General features: G+C 36.2%; 1 protein-coding gene across 1 annotated transcript in view; it reads right to left on the bottom strand.

The window, feature by feature from the left end:
• Positions 1–12,679, bottom strand: part of LOC110326754 (chromodomain-helicase-DNA-binding protein 6-like) — a 126,276-nt gene that overhangs the window by 19,283 nt on the left and 94,314 nt on the right. Inside the window, 1 exon segment of the mRNA XM_021205334.2 lies at positions 5,250–5,403. Coding sequence (XP_021060993.1) covers positions 5,250–5,403 — 154 coding nt within the window.

Here is a 12,679-nt window from a genome sequence, read left to right as displayed (position 1 = left end):
TTTCTCTGTATAGCCCTGGCTGTCCTGGAACTCACTTTGTAGACCAGGCTGGCCTCGAACTCAGAAATCCTCCTGCCTCTGCCTCCTGAGTGCTGTGCGATTTTTATTTGTGACTTCTTAATACTAAAACGTACAATGAATTAAAAGTACATGGATTTCTATGGCACTTTTTCCACTGACTGTTGGAGGAACTAAAGAGATGATTTGTGGAGCTGGAGGCTCCTTTTTGTAGTAAAATGAATGCAAAACTAAGGCTACCAGCTGTAATTCTGTCTCAAATGTCTCTCATGGCACAATGCCATACCATGATGAAGGGACTTGACTTCACGTAATAGAAAGAACAAATAAGGCTTCAAGAAAGTCCATGGCAACTTTTGGGATAAAGTTCAGAGGCCGAGGAGGCTTTTCTCTAACGTATACCACTTTCTCGTTTTAGCCGGAACTAGTGAACCTGTGCCTGCTGGGCTGAAAGGCATTCACACTGGCTGCTTTCTTCACATTCTTTTAAGTGCTATTCATTCTACTCTTCATAAGCAATGAATTCCCTCAACTTGATTTATGGAGAATATGTGAATGCTTGAAAAGGCATGAGTACCGAAAAAGAATTGAGTAAAACTAACTTGTTCTTTCTGATTTCAAAAGACCTTTTTACTTGGTACCAAAAAAGCACTTTAGAAATCTGTTCTGTTTGTCAAGGGTGGATGCAGTTTTAAGTGTTTCAAAACAGCTGTTTCCTATCTTTTTTGTCGTTTTAAAAAAGCATAATCATGGAGCCCTGCTGAAACAGAGGCAGAGCAGGTGGGAGCCATCATAGCTCCTGTCCCTCCATTTACCCTTGCTGTTCAGCAAGCACACCTGGGGACACTGAGGGAGCTATTAGAGGTGTCAAACAAAGTTCTCAGTTGCAAATAATATATGCAAATTGACTTCTCTAATTTCCCGCTTGTCACTACCCAATCACCCATGGATCTGGAAATTGACATTTTTATGTAAGCAATTTTATGGGTATTTAGGTGAAAATAAGAGAATGAGAAAATGTAGCCTTCACTTTTCAGGCTTGCTCAGCACTCTTTGCATGATGTTGGAGCATCTTTGTAGAAGATATCATGGAGCTTAATAGCAATTTTTCTAAACATAATACATTGTAATTTTTAATATATGGAAAAGAACATTAGAAAAGAAAACCATTTAGAAGTAAACATATTGCCAATACCGATATACCAGGATTGAGTATGTCAACTGTTTTCCTATTATTAGGCCTTAAGAGAATGAATTTCAAGTATTAAGTGTAGAAATAATACAGCTGATGGTGTCACTATTATTAGTAACAGATAACAATCATTACAGTGATTGGTGAAAACATTCTTCATCCACATAATTAGGACATAATGGTATTCAATATTCTAGATTGCAGTTGTGCGCACTTGGGGGGGGGGCGGGGGTTGGCTATTGTCACTGCCTACTCAAGTCTATAGAGTCCTCTTGCAAACAACATTTACAAAAGACATTTGCTGGGTTATCCTGCTTTTTTAAAAATTTCAAACATTTATTGATGGAGTTTAGGACTTTGCAAATGTAAGCATGTATTATGTATAAATTGTCCACTGTTATCCACTGGTGATATACAACCCATTATCCAGTTATGAACTGAAAACAAACTTGTACAATTCAAATGCTAACTCTGTTCCTGGTTCATGGAACATGGGCTGAGTATCAACGATATAGAAGAAAACAGCCAGTTTGAATGTTAGTGAGATGAATATATAACATACTGAAGAAGCAAAGAAACCAAAAGGTTTGTGATGTTTTTCAGAATCTTCACCATTTAAACAGAAATGTATGTCTTACTTGGTCCCATAGATCAGCATGTTCTGGGTTAAGGTAAAGGTTTCCTTTCCCATTTGAATGTTTTTTAATCATTTCCTACACAGCTAACCTAATTTATTCACGTTCTACTATGATCCCTATCTGATTCTAGATTTTGGCATGATAGTTGTACTTCAAAAGAGTCTTAGCATCTGTCTCTACAAAACTGGAATGACACCTGTGCTCTACTATGTCCCTATCCTTCTAGAGCTAACGGCCCCTTTCTTTTTCCTGGATTCTGCAGTTATTTCCGTTTCCATATTCAAATTTAAGGATTCAGCTGCTAACAAGGGGAAAAAGGAGGAGTGAAGGAGGAAAAGGGAAAGAGGGAAGAGGAAGAGAGAAATAACATTGAGGATGTTCAAAAGCCATAGAAAACATTATTTTATAAGCTTATTTAAAAATGCTTGCCTAATTTGTGTATACACATATATAATCATGCCATAGTGGAAAATAATGCTTCTCCCCAGGAACTATATTTGAAATATTTCTTTGACTTGTTGGTCATATGGGTTCAAGAGACTCAAAGTGATACAGGCTATTGCTATTGCCCTTGTTTGCCTTTCAGACTTAAAAGAATTGATGGTGAAGATATCATATACTTCAGACATAAGACATGGAGTAATATAGTAGAGATGATATGGAAGCCTCCTTCCTGAGAACTAGCCTTCTTAGTATCAGAAAGTGCTATGTAAGCCAGCAAGGAAGAAAAGCAATCAACAGCTCTGCCCTACTGTAAAGCATACAAACTTCCAACAATGGCCAGGCTGATAAGATATCTCCTAAAGAGCGACAACTGCACTTAAATCCTGGGAGTAACCGACAGTTGTCTAATTAGTGTTAATATGCAAGAACTCATGCTTAGTGTTGTAAATCTAACTGACTACCCTAAACTGGAGAAGTCACAGGCTGTACGAGACAACCAATTACTGACATTTTCTTGAACCAATATAATGTGTAACTGTATTCTAAATGCATATCTTATTCCCTCAGATAAGTGTAGTTCTCACTGGTGATCAAAGAAGCTTCTTTCTGCAACAAATCGAGGCTACTACTTAGGTCTTCATGTGGTCAAAGTTCATAGAATAGGTGGCTGGAGTATTGACCCCAGTTGATATAGCTATAATGGAGTTTCTACAGCTATAGCCCAGGGAACATAGAAGAGAAGGCAGAAAGACTGTAGAAACCACAGGGCCAATATGCTTACTGTTACATGGTATGTTCTATACATGACTGGGATGATGAACCCTAGAAATATAAACAATATGGTTGCCAAACAAGACCTACATGACAAGTTATGATGGGGGAATTTTACAAGGTCACTCTTATGTGAAAAACCACATGAAATTAATGGCTGATGAGAGACAGAGAATCAAGAGTTTTTCTAAGACTAAGCACTCTGATAGGTTCTTCAATCACAAAAGAACCACCATAAATACATGTAAATATAGCAACACTTAGTTGATTCAGTATATATATGTAACTAATAATTATAGCAAAAGAAGTCATGAATCTGAGAAAGATTGTGGGGGGCATGGAAAACCTTGAAAAGGGAAGGGAGAAGGAATATGATATAAATATAGTATGCATGAATGAAATCCTTAAAAAATTCAATAAAAAAACCCATAAAATTGTGAGAAGAGTAGATATAAATAGTAACAAATCCAAACAAAAACAAAAACAAAAACAAAAAACAAAAGAAAAAATTAAACTCCAAACACCATAGGATATTATATCACATTGACATAGGCAAGAAATACCATCTAATGGCTTGAAGGTAAATATATTTTGTTGCCCTCCAAATAATATGTAGTTGGATGGCAAATCATTACAGCCTGCATATCTAACAACAAGATTAAAAGTTTCAAGGCTAAAATGCTTCTAAAATAAGACTAGCTAAATATTTGAGCTATTAAAGAATAACGCTATTAAATATGAAACCTTTAGCAACTTTTTCAACAAGTAGTGAATGTTCTGAGGCACATTAATTAAGGAAGCATTTCATACAGTACTTTGTAAGGAACTTTTTTGTAGCCAATGAAGCATGCAGTAGTAAAAGTTTAAGTCTAGGTTTTAAATTTTAATGCTACTATTATATGTAAGGATCATCTCCTCTTGGTGCTTCATCTGACCCATGGGTAGATGGTACTTGTGTCACCTATACCTCTGCAAGAAGATAACATACTATGGAATCCAGATCAAGGGGAGGTCTGACACTATTACTGAAGCTATGGAACACTCACAAAGAGGGATCTATCATGACTGCCCTCCAAAAGACCCAACAAGCAGCTGAAAGAGCCAGATGCAGATATTTGCACCCAACCAATGGACAAAAGCTGCTGACCCCTGTTGTTGAATTAGGGAAGGCTAAAAGAACCTGAGGAGAAGGGTGATTCTGTAGGAGGACCAGCAGTATCAATTAATCTGGATCCCTGATATCTTTCAAACACTGGACCACCAAACAGACAGTACATATCAGCTGATATGAGGCTCCCAACACACATACAGTAGAGGAATTCTGGGTCTGTGTTCATTCAGACATGATGCACCTAACCCTCAAGAGACTGAAAGCCCCAGGGACTTTAGATGTCATGTGACATGGGGGTTGGAGGTATTCATGTGTAGACTGGGTAGGGTGGGGAGGAGGTGTGGGATGTGAAGCAGATGGAGGGTAGATGGGGAGGGGCAGGGGATGGACTATGGAATGTAAAAAATGAATTACAAATAAAATTAAATTTAGAAAACTGTAAAAAAAAAGAAGATAACATATTAACAACTTATGAGTGACAAAGTAAGAGTAAGCTTACTTTCAGAATTTAACAACAGTGATTGAAAAATACACTGTTGATGTAGCAGTCAAAATGTTCATTGTTATAATCAATTCCACTTGTAATTCACTTCTCCATTCAGTTTTTCCAATATTTATGGGGTATCTGATATGTATCATCCATTTCATTGTATATACAGAAATTAAAAAATAAAGATGGTAATGATTACTATTGTTAATATAGTGGTAATGATAACCATGATGCTAAACATGAGACACCAGTAGAAGATGTGACACCAATGGTTAGTCAGTGTGAAGCATCAAGGAAAAGTTGATGTCATGAAAGACCCAAAAGGTTCAATGAGAGCATTGACTGAGGATGAGGTAGAGAGTGGTGAGAGGACATCATTTGACTGTCTTTGCAAATGGAGGAAGACAGAAAAGTCACAGGTAAAACACCGAAATTCCCTGAAAGAGCTTTCTTATGAGAATGAACCCAGGAGTTGGCAAAAGGCTACTCGAGGGGTCTTATCTATTACTGGAACCATCTTGAGCTTCCTACTAAAAATAATCTGAAGAGACAAGATGTAAGAAACTGGGTTCTGTGTGGTATTACAGACAAGGAGACCAGCAAGGACTCTAACAAATTAAAACGAGAACAATCCCTTGCATTCATGCAATGTGAACTCATGAGGAAGGAGAAGGCCACAGTGAGCTGTGACAGCAGCAGCAGCAGCTGCAGCAGCAGCAGCATTAACAGGAATTGTGAACTGCACATCAAAGTAAAGGATAAGGAGACAAGAATTCCAGAATATTTTTGTCTGCAAATAGCAGAAAATCTGACCAACTGTTTCTAAGAGAAATAAAGGGTTCTTTTCTCCACATAATGTGCTGGGAGTTAAGGATTGTTGAAGCTCAGCCATGCCATTAGGGATCCAATTTTCTCCAGCCTTCTGCCTTATGATCCTTGGCAGGTTTCCTTTTTGCTTTTGCTGATGGCTCATAATCACACATTGACTATTCTAGGCCTCACAACCACTCTTTATGCTAGAAGAGGAGTAGAGAAATGTGGAACATCACACATTATTTTCTACGTTATTAGTATATGCTATGTCACATGATTATGTGTTGTAAAGGTGTCTGGGAAATCAGGCATTTTACAAAAGAAACAAATAAGAAGACCAAGAATTGAATAGAAAATGATATTTGGTACCAATCTGTGGTATCTGTCCCATGGACATATAAGAAAATTCTTAATCATTGAAATTACAACCCTGGATATATGACAGTGTTATGAACAGGATAGAAAACGATTAGTGTTAACATTCTAAGGCCCACATGCATCAACAAAGATGAGTACCGAACAGATACAACATAAAACCAATAAAGGAACCTAAAGAGTGCATTCTCAAACTATGTCTCTATCATTAGTTGGACACATGACTTCATTGCAAAGACAATTCCATTCTTATGCATTTTTTCCTGCCTATCCATGCTTAGAGAGAAGCTGTGCTGCTGTGGGCGTTGAAAACAGACATAATACAATATATTATGATACATAATACAATCTCATTACACATGGAGAGCCTTTCCTTCTAATATACAGCACTTACATTACATAAACAGAATGGTATGCAGTTGTTGCATAAAGTGTGTAAAATATATTTAGAGATGAGAAAAAAAAGATGCATTATGTAAAGAAAACAAAATCACAAAGGAATCGAAGTCAAATGAATTGCGAATGATATTCCCTGGTGTGCGGTAGGTCTAAACAGAACCTGCACAGCAGCCATGCAGAGGGGAAAGACGCTGATTTTTAATTTCATCAATTCTTGTATGTCCTGCTACTAGGCTCATCCACTTGAATGCCATTTGTGCTGTTCATTTTTTATTGCATGATAATTAGTAATAGAATTCTGTACCATGACATAAATGGCTTCCTGAATACAAATGGCTGTGCATGACTCTGGGTTATCCCCAAAGCTTATCTAATGCTAATCTTTGGAGCAAGAAAGCCCACAGCGATGTTCCCTGTGCTGGGAGGTGCAGAGGAAGCGTGCTTCTGAAGGACAAATCTGTGAACAGGCTTTGAGTGTGCCTCACATTATACATGTTGTTTTCTCTGCTAGCACCGAGGAATAGTTAGGAAAGGTAATTTGATTCTAGGCTACTGAGAAATGAAAAAAATAAATGTTTAAAAAGCTGAAAGTGAAGAAAGCACAGCTTCCATGTGATTGGGTTCTAAATGTAAACTAAAATAGACCTTCCATGGATAGTGACCACCAAAATAAAAAATAAAATATATAACCCAAGTTGTAAGCATTGTGAAGGACAATCAACTGCAAAGAATAAAGTGGTAAAGACAGCAGAATGGCTCTTCCACTTACAGTGGTCTAGCCATAGTCTTGTTATATAGTTCTGTCCGGGCTAGAACTCAAAATCATTCTGCCTTTCTAGCAGCCCAATTGCTGGAATCATGCCTGAGCTATTACACTTGACTTCCATTCTCATTTTGTATTATTGCTTGTAATAGCCTCAGTTTGCTTTATATCAACAGAAATAAATGCATGTCCCTCATGTAATTATAATCCCCTTCATTTCTACAATTAAGAGCTTCATTTGCTTGTAGATTTGAACCAACAATCGGGGTTATTATTTTACATCATTTTAATTACTTTCAAGCTTTGTGCACATTGAGTAATGAATGCATGTATATTGGTAGGAATGTGGGTACATACATGCTACAGTGTGCATATGGAGGTTAAAAGCCCATAATTAATGTAAGTTCTAATGTTTAATACCTTTTTCCATAATAAAATTCTAGTTTCTTACTTCTGTGATTATTGTAGTGCTTCTGTAGTGTATAAATTTTCTGATTTTCTATTTTCATTTATTTATTTTGTTCATGTTGTAGAATTAATTTTTAACAGAGTAATATATAGTTGCAGTATAGCTTAATTCATATTTCTATTTTAAAAGAAAATGTTTTGTTCATTATTTTACTTATCTTGCTTGCCTTTTCAGTGTCACCAATTTATATAAAAATTCATCTGTATTTATTATCTGTAACAATAGGTAGGTCAAAGTCTTCCTTATCTAGATTTCATTTGTGATTGTCATTGTAGTGGTTATTCCTGGTTGTCAACTTGACAATATCTGGAATGAACTACAATCCAGAATTGAAAGGCTCACCAGTTTCCCTAATCTGGAGGCTGGGAGATAGAAGTTTCTGANCTGGATCTTGGTATGGAGATCTTGAGGCATAGTGGCTATGGATTCCAGAAGATTAAGACAGGGAGATCTCCGAGTTCAAGGTCATCTGGGATTAAAAGTGTGGTGGCACACACCTTTAATCTGGGCTACACCTTCTGCTGGAGACCATATAAGGACATTGGACAAAAGAAGGCTCTGTCTCTGTCTCTGTCTCTGTCTCTGTCTCTGTCTCTCTCTCTCTCTCTCTCTCTCTCTCTCCTTTGCNTGCTTGCCATGTGGGACTGAGCAACTGCTAGATCCTTGGACTTCCATTTACAGCTGCTACTGACCATTGTTGAGAGTTGGACTGCAGACTGAAAGCCATCAATAAATTCCTTTACTATATAGAGACTACCCATGAATTCTGTGACTCTTGAGAACCCTGACTAATACAGTCATTAAACATATTAATGTAATATTTAAACATATATTCCCTTGTTATAAAAGAATATGATACACTTTGTGATTTGTATTCTCATTACTTTTCTTCAGATGCATCTTCTAGAATTTGCCAAAATGTATTAGTAGTACACTGATTATACAGTATTAAAAATAAATATCTGATTTTGACTAATTTATATTGTATTCTACTTTTAACTATATTTCAAATTACTCAACTTATATTCAAATGGTTTCATATAGTTGTCTTTTACTAGTGCCTCCTCTCTGATATATACCGTGTCCTTACTGAGAAACATGTTGGAGCAATTGGGAAAAGAATCTAGCACTTCATTGTTATTAAAAGATAAATTGCTTTTATTGCTTACTTCTGGTATATGCAATAAAAATGGCATACTATTATATATAATCAACCTTTGGCTTTTGGAATAATTTATAATTTTAACTTATTTCAACAGCAGATGAATATTTTATTTGCCTAGTATTATTATGAATTAAAGGGCTAGATAAGTTACTTAGTAGTAAAGAACACTTGATGAGTTATTACAAGACCAATATTTGTTTCCTAGCACCCACACCAGGTAGGCCATAACTGCTTATATCTTCAGTTCCCTGGAGCCCAACAACCTTTCTGGTCTCTGTAGGCACCCTGATGTATATGCATATATATATATATATATATATATATATATATATATATATATATATTACACAAACATGTCAGTAAATAATAAAATTACTCTTTTTAAAAAGACATTTGAAAATATCTTGTGGAAACCTACTATTCTAGAAGCCTCCTAAAATATATTCATATACACACAAAAGGGGGTTGCATAGATTAATCCTATAATGCGGAATAATGCCTCACCAAGACATCACAGTTATCAAATAATAGGTTTAGTGCAAGAAATCCATTGCCTCTTTTGGAATGGTTGGTGTGGATGGTCCCATAAATCCTCAAATAATATAGTTTATTGCCATTGTTCTTGGTTACCCTCCAGAACTTGATGATGAGGTCCTATTACTGAAGACAGAGTCAGAGGGCATTGAAAACTCAAGTCAGTACTAATATGGAAGCTTCATTCTTAATACTTAACTTTCATAATGCTCGATGGTTCTAAGAATGCTATTATGGGAGAAAAATTATTAACAATCTTACCCAGCTGTGAATGTTGTAAACTGAAATAATGACCTAGCAGGATGTACCCACAGGTACAGTAGCAACAGACACTCTAGTGGAGTGGCCAATCAAGGTTCCACTCCACAAGATGGATCTCATGCCTGTTACAATTAACTGCCCCCCTCATAACTGGCTAAGTCACACTGCATAATGAAAAGCCTAAAACTTTATATGACCCAGCACAGGGGAATGCCAGGGCCAAGGAGTGGGAGTGGGTGGGTAGGGGAGCAGGGGCGGCGGGGGGAGGGAGGTATAGGGAACTTTCGGGATAGCATTTGAAATGTAAATAAAGAAAATATCTAATAAAAAAGTTATTGTTGATCTGTTGATCTTTAAGAACCACAACATGATATATGAAATGTTCTTTGGAAAATAACGATTGGATTGAAAGCCATTATATTACAAAGAAACAGGGAGATTGCACTACCAGTCACCAGTATTTAGCACACAGGAAAAGTATGATATATGATTTTTTTTTCTGAAGTAGATAAATATACAAAATATAAAAATATGTTTTCAGAAATAGACATAAGCTATTGATAAGACAATATGTGATTAAAAAGACAGTGATGAAAATATAATTTGGATTAGATGATATTAGCTGTTTTACATACTTATATATTTACTTATATATACAAGTAATAATAAATAAAATCAACTACTTCTTGTGAATATAAAATAAAAAAAAGCCTACTACTATTTAGCTAATTGTTATCTATATACAAAAAAATTAATGCACCTCTTATCATAGAACCTTCTTTTCGGAGTGGATGTGCAGAGCATAACAGATGGTGGGGTTCTTAGCTCTAAATGGGATGTTTATACCAAATATTGTAATTTCAAGCTTCAGGGATCATCATGTAAGAGACGTGGAATATTTAAGATCCAGAGGGAATATATCTCAGTAATACAACAGTATTTTCCAGCTATGACAGTACAGTTACCCCTATGACCCCACAGCAAGTGAAATCACAAGTTTAAACAGCCAAAATCGCAGCATGAGTAGGGATAGGGACGGGGCATGAAGTCTCACACAAAGCTGAGGAACAGCTATTAGCAATAATGTCTTCTTGGGTAGAGGGAGTAGGTTTTTCTTTAGGAATGTGGATCCTGAGAGGTCACCTATGCTACAGTCAATTACCTCACACCCATGCAATGTGGTATTATAATAAAGAGAGAGAGAGAGAGAGAGAGAGAGAGAGAGAGAGAGAGAGAGAGAGAGAGAGAGAGCATTTGAAAGTAGGAGGCAAAAGTGGTGCTGTGGTGTAGTATAGGAAAGAATAGAGGATAAATTTGATCCAAACACACACTATCTTTATATCTGGATAAAATATTTTAAAAGATTAAGTAATGTGAGTTCCAATGCAAAGAATATAAAAACCATAAAAAAACATATTTAGAAAAACAACCATAAAAATCTTAAAGAAATATTAGAGATGCAAGCCTCAAGTAGCACAGTCAAATAATAGCGTATAACTAATAAAGTGGTATATTATATAAAAAAACATGACTTATGCCTATAGATCTCTGCTACCTCTAACCTTGGTTAGGCTTGGTTATATTTAGAGCTGTTTTGGCAGACTCTCATGATTGAGAGCAAGTTATTGTTTATGCTCAGCCCTGAATGAGGCATCATATATCTTCACTCCTCAGGCTCTTGAAACATGGAAGAAGGAAACTGGGATCCTGAGGATAGTGAGTTCTGTGAAATGTTCTTCTGGAAACAACATGGCCATTGAAGTCCAAAATCCACAAGAGCATCAGATCAAACCAGTCAAATTTCCAACATTGATAGGAGAGGTGTTTATGAGGCCTTCCGGTAGCTGAGGGGCTACTGGCATTTGGTGGCTGATGGGTGAGAAAGCATCATATTTCTTTGGAAATACAGCCACCAACAGGTTTCCCATACTACAGTTGATGGCCCTATAACCAGGCAAATCAGAATCCACAAGTGGAGTATTAACTGGACCCAATGGGTTAAAGGCATCCTCAGTTGCACAATATGAATCTAGCTAGTGCTACCTGACCCACTGTGGGATTAAATAAATAAATAAATAAATAAATAACAGAGAGAGGAGGGAAGAGGGAGAGAGAGAGGGATGGAGGGAGGGAAAGGGTGAGAGGAATGGAAGAGAAAGAGAGAGAGAGAGAGAGAGAGAGAGAGAGAGAGAGAGAGAGAANAAGAAGAAGAAGAAGAAGAAGAAGAAGAAGAAGAAGAAGAAGAAGAAGAAGAAGAAGAAGAAGAAGAAGAAGAAGAAGAAGAAGAAGGAGAAATGGAAAGAAAGGGAAAGGAAAGAGAAATTAGAGTTGGTATTAGGATATGTTGGTAGGGGTACCTGGGATATAGGAGGATTTAGAAGTCTTTGTGGAGTATTGATATGATCAATAAATTTTATGCACACATGAATAAAGTAAAATAAATGTCGTTGAAATGAATTAGAGACTTAATAACTCATTTCTTTTCTGGGACTTCTTTGTTACTGTGTTCATTAATGACTAGAGGCACATCGCCAATATGTTATATTATCATATTTTATTAATGATGCTTTGTAGGCATCATCCTAAAAGTAAGAATTATGAAGGAAACAGCTCACAGTAGTTTGGTTTTGTCTTCTGCATTATTAATTTTCTGTCTCTTCCAACAGTTGTAAGGTGTTTCTTGTAGTTGAAATAACATTTTACCATAAGGAAACAATATATTTAATTGATGTAAAAAATAAATAAATAAATATTTATACTGTGGGATTACTCTTCCATTTGGTAAATTTTATGAAAATTATAACTTTCCTTTTAATTCTTATTTATACTCTTCTAATTTCTTCGTTACTGTGTCTGTTAATGTCTCTTAGTGAATTTTTAATTTTTGCCATTTTCTATGTCATTTTTGACTCCCTCCCCAATTTTATATGCAATTTTATAGTTTTATTCACTATTGCAAATACTAAACTTTATTTAGCTTTTCATCAAAAGCACTTTTCATCTTTGCCTGCTAATTTTTGCACTAATTATAGCTCCCATCATGTTTTAGGGAGATTTGTGTCCATTTAAAATATATAAATGCCCCAGTACAGGGGCCAAGGGGCCAAGAACTGGGAGTGGGTGTATAGGAGAACAGGGTGGGGGAAGGGTATAGGGAACTTTCGGGATAGCATTTGAAATGTAAATGAAGAAAATATCTAATAAAAAATTAGAAAAAAAGAGTTCAGACTCAAAAT

The sequence above is a fragment of the Mus pahari genome, chromosome 9 (assembly GCF_900095145.1).
Source record: "Mus pahari chromosome 9, PAHARI_EIJ_v1.1, whole genome shotgun sequence".
Classification (NCBI taxonomy): domain Eukaryota; kingdom Metazoa; phylum Chordata; class Mammalia; order Rodentia; family Muridae; genus Mus; species Mus pahari.
This window is presented reverse-complemented; position numbering and strand designations above follow the sequence as displayed.